Below are 26,385 nucleotides of genomic sequence, written 5' to 3'. Positions count from 1 at the left end.
AATTCCCTCCAGGCCTCTGTGTACCATTTGGAGATCGTCAATCCTGGTATTAACCCCAGAAGCCATCTCCTTCCTCTCCTGTGGCGTCTCAGGACAGGGATAGATTGAGGCCCGGAACCTGGAATGTGCAGAAACAGCCTGAGAAACACTGAAATTCCTTAACGTAGCCAATTTAAGTAATCTCAGAAAGTAATGTTAACTTACTAGAAGGACCCAAACAGGATTCGTTCAGACTGATGCACTAATTAATAATAATTATTTATGAGAAGGAGCCTACAGATAGAGCAGCAACATTTGAACTGTTTTAACATTCTGCGTAGCTATTAAATTCCTTTAGATTAAAAAGAAAAAGAAATGGTGATACAAATTACATTATAAATTGCTGGAGAAAAATGGCATGGAAAAAAGATCTCATGGGCAGAATTTCAGAAGAGTTTAAGGGCACAGTGCCTATGGTACACTGCTAGGTATGAAGACCCATTGTCCCAGAACAATGTAGAATTTATAAATCGTGAGTCCTAACTACTTTTTCTAAGAAAAGGAAATTGTGATTTTGACAGTCTAAAAAAATAAACTTAGGCCATTTCTCATTGTTTAAAATAACCTTAACATTATTAAAAGACATATTCACCGTGTCAAGGTGGATGAACAGGCTTTGTGTCTCTCTATTCTCTAGGCTTAATAATAGTTAGGTGGCTTGGATGCACCCTAGGGGGAGGCACCTTCGTCTTACCCTTCACAGATTTTCTTGACTCTGTTTTTCAGCTGATCGCCTTGGAAGAAAATGATGAACACAGACTTGTGCACGTAGTCTCCCTAGGCCCCAAACCAAAAACCAAGAATTCAGACTTATAATCCAGAAGAAAACTTCTTAAGTAACTTACTTTCTTGGTGACAGAGAAACAACTGGAATCTTTTAAGGGTATGGCAACTGTGTGTTTTAACCATTACCCTCAATCCATTTCTTAAGCTCCACTACAAGAACATTTGCCCTGTAATCTCTGATTCACAAAAATCTTTCTGTACTTGTTTTTCAACTCAACCAGGAGATTGACACGGATGCAAAGATGATTCTCTTCTTAGAACAATTTAGCCCTACTTACCAATTCAACTTTAAACTGAACAAATCTTATATTGCCTAAATGACATAAGTACAGAGAAGAGGAAAGAGAAGGAAGCCATTCCTGCTTATTCCCATGCTTAGAAACTCCAGATAAAGGGGAATGAATAACTACAAGGGACTGAGTAGTTGGGAAGAATGTTGATGCAGAATCTCATGATTCATGCCCATTTACACCTTAGGGGGCAGGGCGGAAGGCAATCCATTCCAAATACCAAGTTTATACCTGAAGTATGAGGCAAAGGCTAGAAGGAAAGATCAGGAAAATAAGCTATAGTGGGTGTCAACCAGGATGGTCTCTGGTTGCCTGTATTTTCTCCTATTCCTATAGAGCCTTTATTACAGGAAAACAAACAAAATTATAGAAGGATAAAGAGGGAAAAAGAGTGAAGGAGTGAAGAAAGTAAGGCTCAAGAGTCTGAAATTCCTAAGTTCTCTAGGAATAAACTGGAGCACATTCTTTGTGCAGCTGCTCTGCTGTAGATATCCAGACCCTCCCTTACTCGATTTGTTGATAAAATAATGTTTCTGTTGCCCAGGAACTTGGCTGAATATTCCTGAGAACAGCTCCACACTAGGTGTGATTGCTGACTACAATGTCTCTACAACCCAGGGACAGCCTTCAGTAAGACTATAACACTGCTCCTCAGTGTAAGGAGACACTCACTGTAACCTAAGTGTCACCACACTCCTACTCGGTACCGAGGAGAAGATCCATTTACCAGGATCATTTCTAGTTGTATGACCCACCGACTCTGAGAAGCCTTATAATTCAACCTCTTTTCTTAGGTAGAAAAAAGAATACTAATTTAAGAAACCCAAAAGACACTTGAGAACATAAAAACCAACTCCAGGTTTCCAAATAATACTAATACCAAAATGAAATAAATTTTTTGCAGAACATTTAATCTTCTTTGCTTGTCATCCCTGAAATTAGGACTCACCATTCTAAATGTAGGTTTATGCTAAGAACTCTGTCCCATTATGTCAAATGCCAAGATGCTAAGCTATTCCTACTTTCCAAAGCATTGGGTGGGGAAAATCATCCCATCTTGTACAATATAAATCTTTAAACTAAGTTCCTAAAACTCCCAACAAACAAGTAGACAAAAAACTTTACCAATTAAAGTTTCATCAGCTTATAAAGATCACAGTTTAGGAAATCTCTCCTCTTTTTACATATGGATGTTACCAGACTTGGAACTAGATGTCTTTCTTTAAGTTAATTTTCATAGAAAGTTAATTTTCTTTTGGTCCCAGATAAGTAACAGAAAACATATAAAGCTAAAGTTTAAAATAACTGGAAAAAACACACTTCTAATCAAAGTAATACCTACACGGGTAAAGCTTGAACATATATATGTATACGTCACATATACATTGTATGTACACATGTGATGGAGGTAAAGAGGAAAAGAGCAGTCCTTCAAATTCATAGATCAAAGCAGAGTAAACCTAAGGGCTCCTCCATGGGAGGGTCAGATTCAGGTGGCACCTGCTGAGTTACTGCTCTGAGCTCCCTTTACAAGACCTACTCCATGAGACGCAATTTCCTTGTCTTACAGTCACAGGATCCTCCAGGGGGTTCTCGATTTCAGCCTGCCGCAGGAACACATTCCCCCGGCACACCCGCCAAAGCATGCGCTCAAAAGTAGGGATGCGCTCCCGGTTAATCACACCAGCCACGAAGCTGTGGGGAGAAGAGCCAGATTGGGAACAATTCCACGCCACGGTATGGGAGGAAAGTGAGAGCAGGGGGCAAAGACGCCAAACAGGAGGATATGCATTGTTATGTCAAAAGGGCTGCCAGGGGCTTCCCTGGTGGCACAGTGGTTGAGAGTCCGCCTGCTGATGCAGGGGACGCGGGTTCGTGCCCCAGTCCAGGAAGATCCCACATGCCGTGGAGCGGCTAGGCTCGTGAGCCATGGCCGCTGAGCCTGCGCGTCCGGAGCCTGTGCTCCGCGACGGGAGAGGCCACAACAGTGAGAGGCCCGTGTACCGCCAAAAAAAAAAAAAAAGGGCTGCCAAAGTCTGATTCCTGGACTCAGCAGAGGGTTGACAGAACAACTCAGTAACCGAATGCAAAGCAACTTAGCAACACTTCGCAATGGGCTCAGAAGAGAGGGCATCCTGGAAGCAAGTGAATGCCCAGCAACACCGCTCTTTTGAAAAGCAAAAATGAACATGACCCCACTGAGTACAGAGGGCTGAAGTGGTACATACCCAAGTCTTAAAGGCGTGCCTCTTCCCATCTCACTTGGCTCCAAGAGGGATGAGGATTCTTCCAACAGGTCTGGATCCGCCATCTGCTGATGATGCAATTCAGCCTGAATTCACAAATCAATTAATATCTAATGAAAATAGTTAGTGGCATGCAGGGAACGAGGAACCAGGAGATAAGTTCAGAAAATAAAGATAAAAAAAAAAACAAAAAACACCAAAAGAGAAGACATACCTACAAAAAGAAGACAAAAAGAACAGGGGAAGAAAACAAAGGAAAGAAACAAGAGGTAAAGGAAGCAGAATTACCCCAGTAAAGCATCTGGGGAAATGGTTTTAGAAATAAGGAATAAAGGAAAAAACATTAAATGATGGTATCACCTGTATAAATCTGTTACTTGGTGGAAACCATTTTTTCTCTTATGTTTCCCTGAATGAGCCATGAAAGTACCAAGAAATACCTTTGCATATGGATAGAAGCTGAAGTGTTTCTTCCTTTTGAGCAAAAACAAGGCAACTCTGCAGAAACATTCAACACCAACTTTACAGGCAGCTACAAGCTAGAATTTTCTCTGGGTAAGAATGCAAAAGATGGAGACTCTCTTTCTAAGGAAGAAAGCAAGGCGTTGTCACCGTCTTGAACAGGAGAAAGATAGAAGGGCCATCTCCAGATTTCTAAGTTTTCCATGCTCTTAAAAATTCAGAACATGAGAACTTTCAGCATGACCACTGTAAAAAATGCTCCAAACCATGGGATTTAAAGAGTATTTCTTTGTCCAAAAGGATAAGAAGCACAATAGCTGGGCAGGCATGAGCCTCCATTGCATCAATAAAGGGAAGGAAAAGTGAAAACATATCTGAATGTCCTAGTTTCTGACCAGGAATCTAGGAATATTAAAAAGTTCACGTACGCTTTACAGTTTAAGGATTCTTGAGAACATAGCTTAAGCCAACAATCTAAATCAAGTGAAGTGAAGAAAAAGTAAGAGCTAATAAGCCAATATAGAGCAATGTGGACTAGTTTGATTGTTTAGATTTAAAATGATTTCCACCATGACAGTTTATACAATAAAATGAAGGAGGAGCAGGACCTTCTCCGATGTAGGTCTACATTTCCTAGTCTCTCTCTTCATAATACATCTTACCACCTTTCCTCTCATCAGGAAGGAGAAGCTACCCTAAAAAATGAAGGCCAACTGACTTCTCCACTGACTGACCTCCCCAACTTCAATATCCATGCACTACGTGTTTGACCAAAGACTAGAAGTAAGCCAGAATAATCTTCTTTTTCAAAAGCAAAACTAAACAAAAAATCAGGAGAATTTTTCTCTATCATTTTCACTCTAAATTTCAATTTGATTCTATTTCTGTCAACCCCACTATCGAAAAATGCCACGTGGGAACCCCTCTTGATAAAGTCATAGGACCATAAATGTAAAGTCAAAGGGTGGTGGGTGGGGAACTGAGTATAAACCAGATGATAAGTCTGAAAGTCTAAACAAGTGAAAGCAATTGTTTGGGAAGTAAATTCTAGAAGCAGGATCTACTCTCAACAACCAAAAGGAAAAAAAAAAAAAGGAAGGATAGGCACTGGGTACACCAGAAGTGCAGAGAAATACTGTCATGAGATTTAGAAAACCTTAAGATGAGATAATGGGGGCACAGGTTACCACTTGCCCTCAAATGGAAGCTTAGGGGCTCTTTTTGTTTCTACTTAAAATCAGATCAGCTGACTGCAAGCCACAGGCAACTTGTTTTGAGGATCCAGGTGACTACTGCCTTTCAACTTGCTCTTAGGATGTCCCTTGCCAAAAACCAGTGAAACTGATTACTACCCACAAGCCTCCTGTCTACTTCCCTACATGGTTCACAAGACCTGGTTTACGTAAACCATAAAGATCAGACTCGGTGCAAACATATGTGCTCTAAAGGGGAAAACTGATGGAACAGCAAGTAGTGTGTAGCAACTAGACTACTCCAAAGAGCATATCCAGAATTCTCTGGGAATTAAAAAAACAAAAAAAAAAAACCCAGCAGAATTAAAATTAAATAGAAATTTGCAATAATATTCTAATTAATAATTTCACTATTTCATACTTAAGAATCCTAAGTCTTAGAGAGGAAAGTTAAAATTTGTCAAATGAAATAACTGTGCCTGATGAGAAACTAGATGTCCACAACCACTAACTGATGGCCTTTAAAGCAATATTGAAAACCATGTCATCAAGTATCTAAATACTAATCTGGGTTCTCTAATAAAAGTACTGCCAAGGTTCTTCTAAATTACTTGCTATGCCCTCTGATTTACCCCTTCCCCCAGTCAGAATACTAAAACCATGCCTTGAAAAAAGGAAGTAGCAGAATTTCAGTAGTTCTATTTCTGCACTTCAGTATAAGTGGCACATCCAGTTCAAGCTACATTACCAAGAGCAAACACTTCCGTTTCCATCTACATTGAGAAAGAAATTATATTTCTTCACCTAAGGTATTCACTCAAGCCCCAAAGGAGATGGCAGATGGGAAAGAAAAGTAAAGAAAGCAGATGGATGGAAAACTCAGAAGGAAAGGAAGGCAGGGATCTGCATGCCATTAACCATTACTTTTCCAGTCTTCTTTACGCTCTCATATGTTATGGTGCTTATGGTAAAAGATGCAGAGAAATCTCTCCAGCTCTTACAGTTCTTCATAAGCAAGAAGACTGAGAAAAGGATAATCATTAACAAGTCATTTTAAATGCTCTGGATAAGAAATGGCTAAATCAAATTTTTAATCATTATAAATCATAAGAATATTCAATATATGTTTACTTCTCCCTTTCTACACACTTGGCCAATCATAACCCCTATGCCTGGAGATGCAAAGAATCATCTTCTGATTTAGCCATTTTCTGCTAACTCATTATTGTAAATTACTGATCATATTCACCAAATTATATTAAAAAGAAGGGTTTAAAATTGGTAGTGTTTCAGGCCACTTGCAAACATTATAATCTCAGGCATGGAAGAAAGTCTCATGAAATTCCACATCTCTGAGATTTGAGAGTCCCAAGTTTCCTTATCTCTTGCATTAAGTAAAGCGTGCACTCGCATGTGCAGATGTGCTTAACTCTGTGAGGCCTTGTCTCCTATCATGGCAGTGACGCCTGAGACTGCTGTATGGCCACAGCAGGGCAGGGGCTAGTGAAAGGGACCTGGCTGAGACTAAGAGCTAATGGTAAGAGCGGGCAAGACACTGACTGGGCACTAGTAGAGAAAAGGAGGAGTGGTGCTTGCCAGAAGACTCCTCACAGGGGAGTGACAGGGACTGATGACGAAAGCAACAGAAGAACCGCTCACAGCCAAGGCCTCGTGCTCAAAAGTACTTCCAGAGATTAAAAACAAACGTTTTGCACAAGTAGGAGAGGGGAAACAATGCAAAATGGATAGGGCGTGAAGGTCATGTCTGCCTTCTCAGGATGAGTATTTCATGTTTAGACCTATTAATCACAAAGAAAATTCCTAAACCCATAGCTACAATTTTAAAATCTTATATCATCTTTCCAAGTGGTTCCTCTTATTTTCTAAAAAATTTTTATTGGAGTATAGTTGATTTACAATGTTGTGTTAGTTTCTGCTGTACCAGTGTACCAGTGTTAGTTTCTGCTGTACCAGCAAAGGGTACCAGTTATACACATACATATATCCACTCTTTTTAAGATTCTTTTCCCATATAGGTCATTACAGAGTACTGAGAAGAGTTCCCTGTGCAATACAGTAGGTCCTTATTAGTTATCTATTTTATATCTCCTCTTATTTTGTTTTTACTATTTTTTAACTATAAAATTAACAGTTTAAAAAACTATTTCCATTAAGGGAGTCCATTTGTCAGTCTTTATTCAGAATTTCTACCAAAATGAACTAGACTAGGAAGCCTATCCCAATCCTTAAACTCAGGAGGTTATGAAAAACATTTTCATACATCTCAGCAACATCCCAGCAGTAAACTAAAGGCTATATCAAAAGGGAAAGAAAGAGGGGAGAGGGTAAAAGAATTAAGTCCCAAATAATGATAAAAGTAACTGAGCTTTGACCTGGAGGCCAGATTTACTTTGGATCTGTGGGCAGCAGCTTGGACATGTATAGAAAAGCACACATCTGTGAGCATAGGGAGGCACTGTGTTCAGGGATGTTTCCTGATATGAGTTAAGTGACATATTCCTTGAACATAGGGACCATGTCTTACCCATCTTACGCTTTACAAACAGCAGGTGCTCTTCAAATGCTCTGTGAATTAATGAGTATAAACACAATAATGTTTTCACAGTGAGTACACTGGAATTCCAGATTATTTGTTTATCAAAACCCTTGGGCGTAAGTGGCCGTGCCTGTTGCAAAAGACCTGTAACACCTGGAAAGAGTTAATCACACTGTCCCACACCCTTTAATGTGAGATCGGGGACTGGTGAAAGAAGTTACCATCAGTCTCAAAATTCTCAACTCAGTGAGCAAACTGAATATTCACACCAACGCTCTCCTGGTATGTAGCCAGATCCTGATTCTCAGGAAGACTGGGCAATTAAATTCCTGTGAGCTTTTCTCCTTTCCCTGGCTCCAACAGATCCTTTTAATTAGCATGGCTTCTCTGAGTCACATCCTTAGTTACTAAGGAATGTATCACATCTTCAGCTGACTTTCTCTAGCCCCGTGGTTCTCACACTAGCATGCTTCAGAATAACCTTGTGAAAACAGATTGCTGGGCTGGGCACCACTCTCAGAGTTTCTGATTGAAAAAGTCTCGTGTGGACTGAAAATTTGCATTCTGACAAGTTCTCAGGTGAGGCTGATGTTGCTAGTTGGCAACCCCCTGCTCCAGTCTAGAGAGCTAATGAGACTTATTCTTTCCTCAAAAGACAGAAATTACAAGTAAAACTGAGGACATATAAGATGCTAACTAAAATGGGCCTTCTATTTTTCAAAAGCTTTGCTAATTTTTGTTGTTGTTGAGCAAAGGAAATAAAGAACTTATGGGAAGGTACACTGAAGACTGACTGGGACAATCTCTGAAATGTCTGATGTTGTTAATCTGGTAGCAAAGACACCTATTGAAAAGAGAGTTACCCATATTTTAGGCCATCAGAAAAAGCACGTCCAGGCTGAAAGCTAAGACTTCTTCTCAGGTTTAATTAGGAGGAGGAAGCCTTCTGAAAGCCTTATTCCAATCCTTTCCATGGGATCACCTCAGCAAGCTGTCACCTGGCAACTTAGTCACCTACATTTTTAACCCAGGAATTTATTAACATTTTTTCCCTACAAGGTAATAAAGTTGAGTTTATATGAAAATCCAGGAATTTCAAAAAGGCATCCTACCAATTTTCCAAACAACATAAAGAAAAGCTCTTGAAAAATTAAGTGTGATGTGCAATCTGGAGTACTTAAAAATGTGCTCAAAGGTTGACAAGCAAACATAGAGGATAAAAATTTAAATTTAACGACAAAAGGTTTGGAGATTAAACCTTTGTTATAATTTCATGTATAACTGTTTCCTGTTGCTTCAACTTTAAGCATATACTTACCTTAAAATGTAAAAATTTCATCTAACTATGTTTATACAACTATTTTAGGGTTCCTTTCCCCATCTTGAGATGAAAAATTGCTGAAAATGCAAAATTATACAAAACCATGGCTGGCTGTGTACTGCATGAAAAATGGAACATAATCTGACATTTCTTCAAATAAAACAGGGTGCAGAAATGGTACTGCTTTCAAACTAGCAAATTAAAATAATTATTGGAATAAAAATATGGCCCACTTTGCTGGTGTAATATCAGCTGCTCAAATATTAAAAGAAACAATAGTCTGACCTCATCGAAAAACTGCTGAGTTTTGCGAAGTATAAATTTTAATTCAGTCAGTTCCAAGAAATTTCTCTTCAGAGCTTCCTGGTTTGTGTTGATTTCCTTCAGTTCATTTTCAATCTTCTCAAAATTGGCCTACAGAGACAACAACAACAATAACAAAACCAATTTACTCAAAGGAAGCTCAAAATGCTTGCTCTGAAAGACAGATGAATTCATCCATCCCACAGAACACTCGCCAGCCAGATGGTTCAAAAGTATCTTTGAACAACACAGCAAGTACAGTCAGCCCTCCATACCCTTGGGTTCCATACCTGCAGATTCAACTAACCATGGTTCGAAACTATTTGGGGAAAAACATTTTCCAGAAAGTTCCAAAGAGCAAAACTTGAATCTGCTGCCCACAAGCAACTATTTACCTAGCATCTACATTGTATTTACAACTACTTACATAGCATTTACATTGTATTAGGTATTATAAGTAATCCAGAGATGATTTAAAGTATACGGGAGGATGTACATAGGTTTAATGCAAATACTACAGCTATTTTATATAAGGGACTTGAGCATCAGCAGATTTTGGTATCCGAGGGACGGCCTGGAACCAATCCCCCTCAGATACTGAAGGACAACTGTATTGTGTTTTTACCAGGGCAATTTTCTTCATGAAAACTTTTTGGCTTAAAATGGTCTTTCTTTGTCTATAGATTCTGTTGTACACTTGGTTAAATTCCTCAGGGGACTTGGGATAGATAAAATAATTATTGAAAAGTTAATGAAAGGCTATTCACTTAGTCTATGAGATTAATAAATTACTGGATAAATTAACATTGATCCAATAAAGTTTCAATAAGCCAATAAACATTTATTTAGTCGCATGTGATAGTATTTGAGATACCACAGTGGTTTTTATACCATAAAAAAGCAAATTCATTTAAGTCCCATCCACAAGAAACTTGCAATCAATAGACAATGCTGTTGCAATCAACAGACAAGGACAGCAAGAATTATTCTACTCTCCAACTACTCAGGAAATTACTTTCTGCATTTAAATAGAAAGAAACTTATCTGGCTTCCTCAGAAGAATTGTTTACCTCTAAGTCAATCATGTCCCGGGGGAAGGGCACCTCCGGGTTTTCGCCAGTGTCCATAATTGGGATATTGGCTTTCCTTATCTCTTTCTCAACAAATCCTAGAAAGACAGAATCGAAACATTCATGTCTAGCTGCACATGTCTGGAATTGCCAATACTTGAGGAAAAAAATAATAAGACCCCAAACCTGGCTAAAAAGAGCTTCGTTCTAAGAAAGACACTTTTACATAAAAAAGGCAGATCGTATAAATCCTTTTTTCTCCACATTCCTCTTCCTCCTACCCTACTGTCTCTAAAGCATAGCTACCCCAAACAGGTTTATCATCCCACTACTGTCTTCTTTCCCTCTTCTGATATTAAAACTGGTCCTCATCTGTGTCAGCTCTCTACCCTTTGTGACTTCTACTGTATGATGGTTCTGGGCACAGATACTGTTGGCAGAGAGGAGCTACAGAAGAGTGCGATTCAGTAGAATAGCTGAAACTTAGCACCCTAGTGAGACAACTCCAGCCTACATGGGTTTCATTAAATTTGAAAACAGGTCAGTTTTGACTTAAGAAATACAAAAAAACAAAGCACAGAATAAGGCCCCAAAACACCAGAAGACAAAAGTGTGTCAGGTGATAACTACTGACTTAGTTTTTAGCACAGGGACTAAATTCACCTAACAGCTAACTGAAAGCTGGCATAGTATAGTAGCAAGATCTTGGATTTTGAAGACAGACAACCTGGATTCAAACACCGATCCCATCATGACAGCTTACGTTCTTGGGCAAGTCACTTAACCTCTCTAATCTTTGGTTTCTTCATTTACTAAATATGGGTACTAAATCACCCATCCTGAAGGAATGCTGTGGGGAATGAACAAAATAAAGTATATGAACACCTTAACTCTCAATAGGACCTTAATAAATGTTAGATTCTTCCCTCATAAATAGCTCAAATTAAAAGGCGGCTCTGGGGCTTCCCTGGTGGTGCAGTGGTTGGGAGTCCGCCTGCCGATGCAGGGGACACGGGTTCGTGCCCCGGTCCGGGAGGATCCCACGTGCTGTGGAGTGGCTGGGCCCGTGGGCCATGGCCGCTGGGCCTGCGCATCCGGATCCTGTGCTCCGCAGCAGGAGGGGCCATGACAGTGAGAGGCCCGTGTACCGGAAAAATAAATAAAATAAAATAAAAAATTTAAAAGGGGGCTCTGCTGACATCTAAAATTGATGGTGTTCTGGGTTCTACCTCTCAGAATTCTACAGTGTAGTACTGCCATAAAAGCCTTCCCATAAAGAAAACCCAGTTTCAGCTTGCAGCCTTGTCATCTCAAACCAAGTTTCTATTAAGCACCACCTAGCCCAAACACCACACGTCTACTCGTGCACAAGAAATTCATCTTTACATCCTCTTTTCTTTTCCTCCTGTCGTAGTTTCTTCCTTTATTAAGAGGACTCTAATTTAAGACAAATGGCTCACTAGAGGAACATCAGACAAGGCCAAAATGCACATACGAAGCTTTCGATCCATTTCTTCACATCTTCTAACTTCATTCACAAATTTCCGCTGGAAAACGTTCACATCTGGATTTAACTGCAAAATAAGAACAGAATACCAAATATTCAAATGTTACATTTCCTCTCTTTCATAAGCAACACATCCTGCAAAGCGAAAACCTAATTTAGTGTCAGTGTATGATGCGACACTAATTAAAACTTTCTACTGATCCACACAACCTGCTTTGGGACCAGTCTCACCAATGAAAAGTAAAATCCCCTCCCTCACTGCTGCAACATATCCCTGGAATGGAGGCAGATTAGACAAGCACAGTGGCACAAAATGTTCTTCCCGGGCCAAAAGTCTCAGTGAGCACAACCACCTCCCACATTTGGGCAATGGATATAATAGAAGCTCTGCCTGGTTTTCCTTCTCTCCTTCTTCCCAATCAGAAGAGACAGAAGGCAAACTTCTCTTGTTCTTTTGACCCAGGGTCTTCACCTTCTAGGTGATAGGCTGGTTTATTCAATCATACATCACAAGTAATTTTCAAAGCAATGTGGCAGATATTCTGGGAAATGCAAATAAGAATAAAACAAGTTCCTACTCATTAAGAAGCTTGCAAACTAATAGAGAAGATGAATACAACCAATAAGAGAGCATGTGATAAATTCCATAAAAGCAATACAAAGAAAGAATTAGTTACTCAACATTTGTGGAGCACCATATATGTCCCAGACACTGTATTAGGCACTGGCATAAATATAAAGAATAAGAGATAACCTAGCTTTGAAGAGCTATCAGCCCCACAGAAGAGAGACACAAACCAATCAATACAACTTTTGTGATAAACGTTATTAAAGAGTAAGCAAAATATTGCTGGCAGTTTCCTATACAGTTAAACATATATCTACCTACCTCATGACTGAGCATTCTACTGCTAGGCACCCGCTTAAAGGGAATGAAAACATGTCCACAGAAATTTGTAAAAGAATGTTTACAGCAGCTTTATTCATAATCGACCCAAACTGGCAATGATCCAAATGCCATCAACAGGAGACTGGATAAAGACACTGTGATATGTTCGTACCATAGAATGCTATCCAGTAATAAAAAAGAATCAACTACAGATATATATATATATAAATAAGATTAAATCTCAAAAATACGAGGTTGAGTGAAAGAAGTCAGACATAAGAGTCTGTAATGTATCATTCATTTACATGAAGTTCAAGAACAGGCAAAACTAATCTATGATGGTAGAAATCAAAACAGTGGTTACCTATGATGGGTAGGGGCTGACCAGAAGTGTGCACAAGATAGCTTTCTGGGCTGCTGGAAATATTCTATACCTTGAGTCGGGTGGTGGTTATAAGGGTATATAAATTTACCAAAATCATCAACCTGTACTCCTAAGATCTATGCATTTCACTGAATATAAAGTTTACCTCCATAAAAAAGAAGAGGGGGGCTTCCCTGGTGGCGCAGTGGTTAAAAACCTGCCTGCCAATGCAGGAGACGTGGGTTTGAGCCCTGGTCCGGGAAGATCCCACATGCCGTGGAGCAACTAAGCCCATGAGCCACAACTACTGAGCCTGCGCTCTTGAGCCTGTGCTCTGCAGCAAGAGAAGCCACCACAATGAGAAGCCCATGCACAGCAACGAAGAGTAGCCCCCACTCACCGCAACTAGAGAAAGCCGAGTGCGGCAATGAAGAATTAGAATTAGAGTTACCATATGACTCAGCAATCCCACTACTGGGCATATACCCAGAGAAAACCATAATTCAAAAAGACACATGCACCCCAATGTTCATTGCAGCACTATTTACAATAGCCAGGTCATGGAACAAACTAAATGCCCATCGACAGACAAACGGATAAAGAAGATGTGGTACATATATACAATGGAATATTACCCAGCCATAAAAAGGAACGAAATTGGGTCATTTGTAGAGACGTGGATGAATCTAGAGACTGTCATACAGAGTGAAGTAAGTCAGAAAAAGAAAAACATATCGCATATTAACGCATATATGTGGAACCTAGAAAAATGGTACAGATGAACCGGTTTGCAGGGCAGAAATTGAGACACAGAAGTAGAGAACAAACGTATGGACACCAAGGGGGAAAAGCAGCGGCGGGTGGTGGTGGTGGTGGTGGTATGAATTGGGAGATTGGGATTGACACGTATACACTGATGTGTATAAAATGGATGACTAATAAGAACCTGCTGTATAAAAAAATAAATAGGGCTTCCCTGGTGATGCAGTGGTGGAGAGTCCACCTGCCAATGCAGGGGACACGGGTTCAAGCCCTGGTCCAGGAGGATCCCATGTGCCACGGAGCGGCTGAGCCCATGCTCCACAACTACTGAGCCTGCGCTCTAGAGCCCGTAAGCCACAACTGCTGAGCCCATGTGCTACAACTACTGAGCCCACAAGCCTAGAGCCCATGCTCCACAACAGGAGAGGCCACCACAGTGGGAGGCCTGCGCACCGCGGCGAGGAGTGGCCCCCGCTCGCCGCAGCTGGGGAGAGCCCACGCGCAGCAACGAGGACCCAACACAGCCAAAAATAAATAAATAAAATAAATAAAGTTATAAAAAATAAATAAAATAAAATTCAAAAAAAAGACAATGCAGCCATAAATAAATAAATAAATAAATAAATGTTTTAAAAAAGAATGAACTGTAAGAGAGAGAGAGACAGACTGGTAACAGAGAACCTAGCAAGTAAATTATTGGTATTATGTATTACATTAATATTAGACAGATGGAATCTACGGTAAAAACCATTATTAGAGATTAAGAGAATCACTACATAATGATAATAAGAACAATTCCCAGGAAAAGGAAACAATTCCAAACTTGTGTGTCCCTAATAAAGTGCTTATTTGTTTTTGTTTTGCTTTGGTTTTTTTCACTGAGCAGGCACTACTCAGCCTCTCATTCAGAAATTTCCACTTCAATAAACAAGACATTCTGAAGTGAAAGTAGCCACAAGACTCATGGTAACTTTACTGGTTTCATAATCAAGAGTCAAGGCTCAACTGTAGCCACACCATGGCCTGCTTTGGGTAAGAAGTCCTGAAATATGTGGGCAAGGCATTCTCAAAATATTTCAAACAAACATTAACAGAACTACAAGAAAAAACTGACAAATCTGTCTACGTAGTGAGAAATTTTAATACAATTTTAAAACTATTGATACATCAAGTCCACCAAATATTATAAAAGGACAGAGAAAATTTGAACAACGTAATCAGCTTAATCTAACACACACACACACATTTTCTAACACTGCATCCAATAGTTCTCTCTTCAAGAGTTCTTTTAAAAAAACTGACCACAAAATAGGTCACACAGCAAGTCTCAGTATAGAATTGGTACCATAAAATGTTCTCTATCATGCAATTAAGTTAGAAATCCATATCAAAAATACAACTTAACATATTTGGAAATTCTAAAATAGCTCTAAGTAATTCACAGCACAAAGAAGAAGTCATAACGAAAATCAATCTCTCTTTTTTTTTTCCTGTGGCCATGCCACGTGGCTTGCGGGATCTTAGTTCCCCGGCCAGGGATCAAACCCAGGCCCTCGGCAGTGAGAGCACACAGTCCTAATCACTGGACTGCCAGGGAATTCCCTGAAATATCTTAAAATATTTAGAATGGAATGATAAAGAAAATGCTAGTGATCAAACTTTGTAGGATGCAGTTAAAGTAGTATTTAAAGGGAACTTTATAGACTTAGATGCAAATAGAAAAGACTAAAAAATTAATGTGTCAAGTGTTCAAGAAGTTAAAAAAAACATAACAGGAAGTAGAAAACAACAAAGATCAGAAATTGGGACTTCCCTGGTGGTCCAGTGGTTAAGACTCCACCTTCCAATGCAGGGGGTGCAGATTTGATCCCTGGTTGGGGAGCTAAGATCCCACATGCCTTGGGCCAAAAAACCAAAAAACATAAAACAGAAGCAATATTGTAACAAATTCAATAAAAAGACTTAAAAAAATTTAAAAAAAGAGCAGAAATGAATAAAAGTTCCTGAACAAAACAAAGTCAAAAGCTGACTTTTTTCTTTTATTCCTCTTTATCATTTTATTTGTTATCATTTTTTCTTAAAAGCTGGTTATTTAAAAAGACAAAATGGACCAAATTTTTATAAGACTGAGAGAAGGCATAAATAAACATAAGAATAGAAAAAGTTCACTACAGATAGAAATTTCAATAGTTAAAATATACCCATCTAGAAACACCGGGCCTAGAAGGTTTAAAGATAGGTTCTTTCAAAGACTAGATAAGCCCAAAGCTAAGAAAAACTATTCCAATGAGGAGACAAATGAAAGGAACATTCCTCAACCAATAAGTGAGATTGGCTAGTATAATCTTTATACCAAAATAAGATAGGAATAGTTTGAGAAAGGACAATTACAGACCAATATCATTTATAAATATAAATGAAAAAATCCTAATAAAATTATTAGGAAATTGAACCCTAAAATTCTTTTGAATACACCTCATGACCAAGTTTCCCAGGCTTACAAGGATGATTTTACGTTTAAAAAAAACTATACAAATGGTCTGTAAGCATATGAAAAAGGCTCCACATCATTAGCCATGAGGGAAATGCAAAGCAAAACCACTGTGAGGGCTTCCCTGGTGGCGCAGTGGTTGAGAGTCTGCCTGCCGATGCAGGGGACACGGTTCGTGCCCCGGTCATCTTTGCCCTATTTCCTTATTAACAATAATCCCAATTTTGTTTAGAGCAGCAACTGCTCAGCTGAAAAAAAAAGAAAACCACCACATTTCCCAGACTCTCCTGCAGCTACAGTATGCCATAATTTTGGCCAATGATAAATTAGCAAAGTCTGCTGAGGATTTCTGGGAAAGTTGTTTTCCTCCGTATGTAAGTACTTCCCCCTCCTCCTTGCACTTCTTTCTTCCTGTCTAGAATATGGAAGAAATGCTGGGAGCTGTGGTGGTCATCTATAAGGACAAAGGCCAAATGCTCAAGGATGGCCAAAAAGAAACACAGAATGATCTTAGGACACTGATGACAGCGTGAAGCTGGGCATCATGTTACATGAGAAAAGTACACCCCTAACATTTGGGTCTTCAGTTACATACAGCTAAACACAATCCTAACCAGTATTAGCTTGCTCTTACTCTTCATCCACACGTTATGTTATTGGGACTTCTCTGGTGGTCCAGTGGGTAAGACTCCGAGCTCCCAATGCAGGGGGCCCAGGTTCAATCCCTGGTCGGGGAACTGGATCCTGCATATGGGCCACAACTAAGAGTCTGCATGCTGCAACTAAGAAGGCTGCATGCTGCAACTATGAGCCTACATGTCACAACTAAAAATCCCGCATGCCACAAGGAAGATCCCACCGCATGCCACAACTGAGACTTGGCGCAGACAAAATAAACAAATAAATATTAAAAAATAAATTTAAAAAAAGTTATGTTATTAGAGGTCCCAATGGATACAGTAAAATAAGAGAAAGAAAAGGAAAAGGATTTGAAAGAAACAGTTCACTCTCTGACAGTGCAGTAAAAAAGATTATATCAAAGGTAGCAAAATGTTAACAACTGGTGAGTCTACATTAGAGTATTTAGGCTTGAAATTTTTCAAGATAAACATTTAGGAGGGGGCTTCCCTGGTGACGCAGTGGTTGAAAGTCCGCCTGCTGATGCAGGGGACATGGGTTCGTGCCCCGGTCCGGAAAGATCCCACATGCCGCGGAGCAGCTGGGCCTGTGAGCCATGACCGCTGAGCCTGCGCATCCGGAGCCTGTGCTCCGCGACGGGAAAGGCCACAACAGTGAGAGGCCCGTGTACCGCAAAAAAAAAAAATTTAGGAAGGACTTCCCTGGTGGTGCAGTGGTTAAGAATCCACCTGCTAATGCAGGGGATGTGGGTTCCATCCCTCGTCCAGGAAGATCCCACATGCCACAGAGCAACTAAGCCCATGCGCCCCAACTACTGAGCCTGCGCTCTAGAGCCCGCGAGCCACAACTACTGAGCCCACGTGCCGCAACTACTGAAGCCCATGCGTCTACAGCCTGTGCTCTGCACCAAGAGAAGCCACCACAATGAGAAGCCTGCGTACTGCAACAAAGAGTAGCCCCTGCTCGCCACAACTATAGAAAGCCTGTGCACAGCAACAAAGACTCAACACAGCCAAAAATAAATGAAAAAAGAAAAATTTAGGAAAACAGAAAATACTGATAACAAAAAAAGAAAAATAAACTTTATATATATGACAAAATATACCAAAAACAGAGGGAAAAGACAAGCCACAGCCTGGAAGAAGTTATCAGTAGAGGATTAGAAAAAAGATTAGCTTCCAGAGTACATGAAGAACTTGAAAAAAAAATCCTACAGGTCAATACAGAAGACAAGCAAACCCAATAGAAAAACTTCAGGCAGATAATATAGACAGACATTCATGGAAAATGAAACCCATTATGTCCAATAAACAAACAAGATACTAAATGTACTAATCTAGAAAATGCAAATTAAAACAAGATACCACTTCACAACCATCAGACTGGCAAATTTCTTTCTGCCAGCGATGGGAGCATGAACAGGTACATTCACTCTGAAGTTCACTCTGATAACATCTAACAGTTAGGGATGCATCAGCAGTACGCCTCCTGGTTATAATCCCTGGAGCAGCAGCAGGTCCATGGAATCAATACCCTTTTCTTGTAACACTAGGACATCATCTGCCTTTTTCATTCTCATTCTCTCATGAGTGTTTCAGTGAAGTTTTCCAGAGGCTCATGAGATACATCACAGCAGACTGACTGCAGAAGCAAATGAGAATCCAGCTTTCTGCTAATTCAGACACTAAAAGATTTTCAAAAGTGTAAAAGCAATATCCCTCTTCTCGAAACTATTTTTTTGTTTTGGAAAACATAGCTATTTTTCATAAAAATGTTATGATAACATGTAGTAGGTTTATTATTATAATTTTTAAATGATTTAATAAGTAAATACTTCAAACACTTCTCAGTTTTAATTTCCAGTACAATAACATCGCTAACTGTAACTCTTATAAAAGCCCTCTGGGGTCCTCAATTTTTTAAGAGTCTAAAGAGGTCCTTAGACCAAAAAGTTTGAGAACCACTGCCCTGGAGAAACTATCACACGTGTATACCACAAGACATATATATGAATCTTCCTTGCAGCACTGTTGAGCAAAGAATTGCAATCAACCAAAATGTTCATTAAAAGGAAAAAATGATAAACTGTATATTCTTACAATAACTATATAGCAATTTAAAGGAATGAACTAGCACTATCTGTATCAACGTGGTTAAATCTTACAAACATTAAATTTAAAAAGTACTTGCTGAAGGATACACACAACATGAAACCATATACATAGTTTTAAAACATAAAATTATACTATATATTATTTAGTGATACATACATACATACACAGCAAAAGTGGAAAAAAACAACAAGGAAATGATAAAAGCAAAGATTGTAGAGATTACCTTTGTGAGGGAGGAGAGAGACATGAATGGCAGGGAAGAAGGATACACAGGAGCTTTCAATTATTTGTGGAATGTTTCTCTTAATTAGATAGTAGAAACATAGTTACAGGCATAACTCGTTTTACTGTATTTCTTTGCAGATAGTAGAAACATAGTTACAGGCATAACTCATTTTACTGTATTTCTTTGCAGATATCACTTTGTTTTACAAATTGAAGGTTTGTGGCAACCCTGCATTGAGGAAGGTTGATCAGCACCATTATTCCAACAGCATTTGCTCACTTCGTGTCTCTGTGTCACATTTTGGTAATTCCCTGAGTATTTCAAACTTTTCCAGTATTATATCTGTTATGGTGATCAGTGATCTTTTGATTACAAAAAAATTACGACTTGCTGAAGACTCAGATGATGGTTAGCATTTTTTAGCAACAAACTATTTTTTAATTAATATATGTACATTTTTTTAAGACATAATGCTACTGCACACTTAATACACTACAGTTTAGTCTATAGCCTACAGTATAAACATAACTTGTGGGAATCTTAGTTCCCCGACCAGGGATTGAACCTGTACCCTCGGCAGTGAAAGCGTGGAGTCCTAACCACTGGACCACCAGGGAATTCCCAAAATAACTTTTACATGCACTGGGAAACCAAAAAATTTGTGTGACTAGCTTTACTGAGATACTCACTTTACTGTAGTGGTCTGGAACTAAAATAAATATTCATTGTATTAGTCCCTATAATGTTTTGTATGACTGAAATACAACATAAGTAAAAGTTAAGAACACTGAATAGACACAATGGGTGTTAGGTAGGGAGACACCATAGTACCAGACAAAGGATTGCAAATTAAGGATGACTTAGGTTTGATTCAGGTTTCAAGTCTAGAAAACTGGAAGAATATTGATGCATTAGCTCATCTTTAGAAAGTCAGGATGAAGAAATAGTTTGTTAAAAGGCAAGGTGCTGGGATTTAGACATAACAAGCTTGAGAAGCAGAGATGACAAAAATCTTTTTTGGGGGGAGGTGGGATGGGGGGACAAAGGCCTTCTGAGCTATTTTATTTTATTCTTTTTAATTGAAGTACAGTTAATTTACAATGTAGTGTTAGACAGAAATCTTAGAGAGTTGTTAATTCAGGGATGGTGTTTCGGAGGTCAGGACCAGAGACACAGATTTGGGACTTGCTGAGTAAAGATGGAAGATTTGAGGATAGATGAGATCACCAAAAGAAAAAAAAAAAAAAAGTGATAGGGAAGATGTGGGTACAGAGCTTAGCCAGAGAGAGCAAAGAAAAGAGATTTGGGAACACTGACACCTACGGCAGGAGTAAGGAACATAAGAGAGTGGTTGGTGGAAGATAACAATGAGTTTTCAGAAAGGTAAGAAAAGGAACCAGAGTCAGGGAGGAGAACATTTGAAGAGAGTTGATATAAAAGAGTTCAAAGCGAATAGGGAATAAGACCACATCACTGGATTATATTTGTGCAATTTCGGCTCAGACTGAGAACTTCCTGAAAGCTTGCCAATTCCAGGAAGCCAAAACTGATTAATTCCACCCCTTTCTGACCACTCCTCTTTCATCCATCCATTCATTCCAACAAATATTGATTATCTTTTATGTGGGCACTAAGGATATAATAACGAATGTCTCTGTCTTCCTGGTGTTTAGATCACAGTAGAAGAGAGATCCTTTAATCAGCCAGTCGCACCGATGAATGGAAAATCACGACTATGATGACTGTTATAAATGAGAGGTACATGGAGCTTTGAGACTGCATCACGAGGAACTGTTACCTGCCCCCTCCTTTCAGCAGCGTAGATTGTGCCTTCAGATTGCAAGCCCCATAGGTCATACTTTTTTTATATTCTTAGACTGCCCATTTTCTTCTGATATCTCCTCCAAGTGCCCAGCATAATGCTTCAGAACAATGGGTATTCAGTATACGCTTACTTATAGACTATATATCTGTAACTGGATGCTTCAGATTTTGTAATAAATATGTCCTATTGTATGGAAGAGCTATGACACTTTTTTTAAAATACTGTACTGTGGGTGTTAAGGAGCCCAAAAGCAAAGTGCAAGCCTTGAACAGGTTAGTCTGGTGTCCTCCACCTGCATCCCAAGCAATTACCTTGAGAATGCTTAAGATTATTCTCAAAGCGGTAGCTAGTGAAAGTATGGAAGGATTGGCACAAAACATTCTCATCTCTACAAAGACAACTTGAAATGTACATTCTTCCAATAGAAGCCAGTGCTATAATGTTATTTTTGAAAATAAAAAGCAAAACGTTCGTCTTAAGGCAAATTGGCCATGATATGACAGGAAAAATAGAGTTCAGCGGTAATCAAGAAGCAGCCCCATAACTACTTACATCACGAAACTGAACCTTTCCGAGTTCTCCTAATTCACTGACACAACAATAAGCAGCTTCTGACTGTAGAAAAAGCTGGGCCAGGGTCATCTCCTCACTCCGGAAAAGCTCCCCCATGGCAGCAGAAAGGACCGGTCAACTGAGTACCTGGATTTCTCTCCAACCTAAGGCAAAAAGAGAAAATTATATGACCTTGGAATTATCAAGAGGACTGAGAGCAAACAACACCCCAGGAAGCCTCTTCCGTTTTGCATTTCATTTCTTCCACTCCATGCTGACAGGTCTTTAACAACTGTTTTGACATCCTTCTTAGAAAGACAGAAAGGAGAAATTGCAACGGCTGTTACTGAATCTTCTCCCAAAGAGTGTCTGATGAACAGTCACTTCCTTTGCACTCGAGGTCAGGATTGAATGACAATAATTTGGGACATCTCAATACATAAGAATGTATTAAGATTAAAAACAGAAACTGGGAATCCGAAACAGCTCTTTAAATACCTTGGACACAATATTATGAGGCAGCTGACATTTTTTTTTCCTGTGTCAGGAAACAAACAGAAGAGACCTCGGTTACCCTGTCATAAAGCATGTCTCCGCTGCATCTAGTTTTCTATCCTCTACTGCTAATTTCTAACAGTCAAAGTCCCAGGACTGCCCTAAAGGTACGGCTACCTTAAAGGGTTTAACTTTCCAAACTCCTCGGAAAACACCATTTTCTCCCAAAAGAATCTAAACACATAAGCATTAACTTAAAAAACAAAAACAGAAAAACACAGAAACAGCTTACACATTAAGCTCAATTTCAAGTCAAGCATGACAGGAATACATGGTAATGACAAAGCAATTTTAAGTCACAGAGAATAAGCTTTGGACCTCCGCAGCTTTCTGTTTCTTATCCCCACCTTCAAGATTAACTACATTCTTCCATCTGTTAAAGCTTCGCATGAATAAGCCAATAAAGATTTCCTTTTCAGTCGGTCTTACCGTTACCGGGTAGGAAAGACAATTGGCGCTATCAGTGGTCCTGAAACTGCAATTATTTATTCTCAATCAGCTATTGTAAGGCACAGGCTGTACAGAATCTAAACTCAACAAAATGTAAGGTATTTTTAGTATCATGAGGGCATCCCTAATGATAGGTGAAACTGGCATCAAAGGAAGAGCTATTCTTCCGGAAGCCTGGGAGACATTTTGAGAAATCTGAATGACAAAACCTTTGTGCATTTGACGTTCAAGGCAGCAAAACCACGCATTCAGATATAAGCAAGAATTTCTCAAGAGATCATGTAGCTTGTCTTTAAGACTGCCTACACCTGAATCATCCAGAACAGCTGTTAACAGATCCCACACTATCCTCAACAAGAATAGATTCCACAACCTCTAAACACATAAAATTATGCCAGACCAGCATAGTTCAGAGGCTGCCGATAATGACAGCCTCCAATGAGTTGCCTCCCTGTTTCTGTTCTTTAACGATTACAAGTCTCCCTAGAACATCTCTATCCCACTGGAACCAAAGAGAAAACTAAAAAGGCCACAGCACTTCGGGCGCGTGGGGGTCGCAAAAAAAAATATGAAGAAACAGTAATCCTGCGCAAGAGGAGTCCGAATAAAGTGTTCCCGAGCCCTGCCTCACGACTGTCATCCAGTCCTCGCCTCCTAACGAGCTGTTCAAATTCACCTGCCTCGTTTCCTGTCTACCTAGTGAGAAGGAGAAATTCTCCGAGCCCAGGCACACCTACCTCCCGGAGTGGGGAATAAAAGGTGATAATCCTCAAATGGGGAGCCCCTTTAGGAAGCCCCCCGATTCTTCAGCCTACCCAATAACCTTCAGTTCCTCCACCTTCCACTTAGATGGGGTAAGGGATCGGAGCCTCCAAAAGGGAGTGAACCTCCTGTTTCTCTGCCCAGAGGAGGGGTGCCCGAAGAGGGGTGAACCCCCATTTCCTCTGAGACCTGAAGCCCCTGCTAATTCCTTTGACAACCGAGGGGGCCGTTAGAAGGGTTTGCTGTGCCCCTCGGAGGCCGCTCCCTGCCGCGCTGTACCTACAGCCCCAGCTCACCTCCGGCCGCGGGAAGGCCGCCGCCAAAGCAACCGCCGCAGACCAACGCCGCAGCCTCCTCAGCTCCCGGCAGCGGCACCTCGACGTGCGTGCGTCCGCAAAGCCCCGCCCCCGCGCTGCCGCCGGCCTCCTCCCCCACGATGACCTCATTGCCGTTGGCCAATGGGGTGAGGACTCGGCCGGAGGCCTCATTGCGGAGTCGCGGGGGCGTGGGCGAGACCCTGCGTGCTGACGCCATCTTGTTCCCGCAGCCTCGGCTGCCGGCCCCTGGAGGGCGGGTGTGTGGGGCGGGCGGTGCAGGTGCTCTAGGCCTTAAGTCCTTGAGCCCTTTAGAATCCTTTCTCACTAATATGTATCCTTGAGGCCAGACTGCCTGCTTTCTTTATTTTCATACCCGAGGAATTAATTCACAACTTCTTCCTCCTCGAGGGAAGTAGCAAGAAGGAGAGAAATTATTATGAAATGACTGGAGAGCTCGAGCGGAGCTCGAGCGGAGCAATCTGCTCTGCGCGCGCGCGCACACACACACCCTTTTTCCTTATTATGCAGGGGAGAAAATTTGAGCCCTAGAGTGGAGAACGACTTGCTAAAGGTACTAGATCCTGTAGAGGAGCCTTGATCAGGGGGCTCATTCATTTAAGAATAGAGAACCCCTCTTTAAAAAGGTATTTGCTTCAGTCCTTCCAACAACTGTCCAGGTTCTATTTTTCTCCAGTTAACAGTGGGAGAAACTGTGGTGCTTCAAGGACAATGGTGCTTCAAGGACAAAGAACGACCCTGCGTGAAAAAGTGTCAGCGTTACACCCCTTACTGGACTCCTAATCGCCCTCCTCACCATGTTGCGATGGTTACGAAATTTGTGAGACCACCTGGGCGATGCCTACCTGGGCAACGGGACCTGTCCCAAGTAATGAAAGGCATATGCCCTGTCCCACTCCCACCCTAAGAAGGAAGGTATGTGTGCCTCGACCAATCAGTAAAGGGAATTTTCACCTCGGACTATTTCTTTTGTTTTCTGGCTATAAAAACTGATCAATAGCACATGTTGGGGCTTGACTCTCCCAGGCTATTAGGAAGTTGGCCGCTGTTCTGGCAGTGACCCTTCCCTCTAATAAATTCTATCTTCCTTACATTCTGCCTTGTGTCTGGAAATTCTTTCCCAACCCGCGTTCGGACCTCGTCAGGAACCTTATTAGACCAGGTGTTGTGAAAGTTAATTTCGAATCTTGTTTGATGGCTTCCTGTGCGCCCATTTGACCACTTAAAAGTTTTCTATTCCTCAAAATTTGTAAAAGAATAAGTTTTTAAAAACGCGTTAAGTGACGTCTACCTATTATTTATAAAAACGCCTTTCTCAACTATTGATGTCGATTCCCTTTTCTTGCCCTTCTTTTAAGGAAGAGTGGGGATCCCAAGTTGTTTGTCATAACCAGAACCATATCAGGAAAACTCAGAAAACTGGTTATTCATACTTCATGGGTGGTGGAACCCTACTGAGATTCAAATGTAATGACGGAGATATGTCTACCTGGCAAAAACATCATCAATCTTGCTTTACCAGCCTAAAGGAAATAATAAAGGGCAAATACCGACGTTTAATTTGCATTTTTCATCTCACATTGTGAATGAAGATATAACGACTTCATTACGATTTTGTTGAGAAGTAGCACCTTGGAGAGCCCCAGGCCCTCCCTTTCCCTGTGAGCTTAATTGCTCCCTAGTTCTCTCAACTTTCCCCGCAAGGCTGATAGGGTTCCACATTAGAAAGCCTGCCAAGTTTTATAAACTATTACACAATGACTCATTTCCTTCCTTTGAGACTTAAAAGAAAGTTACTTTTTAACCTCAGGGTCAGCTGCTCGCTAACCACAAATTTTCATACTCTTACCTTTAAGACAGCCTTTCATCTGGACTCATATCGGTGCCCTTGAATTCCCTTTTTTCACGGCTTCCTTGAAAGTATCTTCTCTCGGAGCTCCTTTTCTGTCTCCTTTCATTTCCCACCATCAATCTTTCTCCAGTGTTCTATTTCTTTTCCCTCCATGCTCTCTTCCTTGGAAGTCTTGCCTATTGTCAGGCTTAAATGTCTATGTGTAAGACATACCTATTTTTCTACCCACCTCATTCCTCCAAGGCTCAGAAATGGAATTTCAAGCTGCCTGAATAATGCCATTCAGGCAATAAACGTTTGCTGAGGCAGTCTGCTATATCGGAGAAATGGTGCTAGGTGCTGGAGATAGTAAAATGAAACAGACGCTCTTCCTACCCTAGAGGAGCTCACAGCTCAGTGAGAAATAAAGTTCCAACAATTATGAGAGAGAGAGAGAGAGAGAGAAAGGTGAGATGAGATTAATACTTCCCATGTGCCAGGCACTCTTCTAAGTGCTTTATAAATATGAACTCATTTAATCCTCACAACAGTACTAGGAGGCAGACACTATTATTGTCTTCATTTAACAGATGTTATGGTGAAATTGAGGTACACTAATCTGCCAAAAGTCACTCAGCTAATGAATAGCAGAGCAGGATTCAGACTCAGCCAGTTAGGCCCCATTTCTTGTGCTCTCGAGTACTGCACTGTTCTGACTCTGCTAAGAGTGCTGTCTCTGAGTCCAACCCGAATTCAAATCTTGGTCTGTCATTTAATATCTCTCACTTTACGACTCTCTAAGCCCTAGTTTCTTCT

General features: G+C 40.4%; 1 protein-coding gene across 9 annotated transcripts in view; it reads right to left on the bottom strand.

Annotated features, from left to right (window-relative positions):
• Nucleotides 1-26,385, bottom strand: part of ATP6V0A1 (ATPase H+ transporting V0 subunit a1) — a 79,418-nt gene that overhangs the window by 29,487 nt on the left and 23,546 nt on the right. For 2 of the 9 annotated variants that reach the window (XM_079906185.1, XM_079906192.1), the window contains exons 1-9: nt 23,700-23,925; nt 21,637-21,800; nt 11,763-11,841; nt 10,268-10,365; nt 9,180-9,308; nt 3,344-3,447; nt 2,684-2,810; nt 734-816; nt 25-118 (exon numbers count right to left, since the gene is read on the bottom strand). In XM_079906185.1, coding sequence (XP_079762311.1) covers nt 25-118; nt 734-816; nt 2,684-2,810; nt 3,344-3,447; nt 9,180-9,308; nt 10,268-10,365; nt 11,763-11,841; nt 21,637-21,753 — 831 coding nt within the window. In that variant the 5' untranslated portion in view covers nt 21,754-21,800; nt 23,700-23,925. Of the gene's footprint in view, nt 1-24; nt 119-733; nt 817-2,683; nt 2,811-3,343; nt 3,448-9,179; nt 9,309-10,267; nt 10,366-11,762; nt 11,842-21,636; nt 21,801-23,378; nt 23,533-23,699; nt 23,926-25,587; nt 26,037-26,385 lie in introns of those variants that run through there. The other 7 variants (XM_079906193.1, XM_079906190.1, XM_079906187.1 and 4 more) reach the window with 5 other exon arrangements.

This window comes from Stenella coeruleoalba (assembly GCF_951394435.1).
Source record: "Stenella coeruleoalba genome assembly, chromosome: 19".
NCBI classification, from domain to species: Eukaryota; Metazoa; Chordata; class Mammalia; order Artiodactyla; family Delphinidae; genus Stenella; species Stenella coeruleoalba.
The sequence above is the reverse complement of the archived record's forward strand: the minus strand, read 5'-3'. Positions and strand labels throughout refer to the sequence as shown.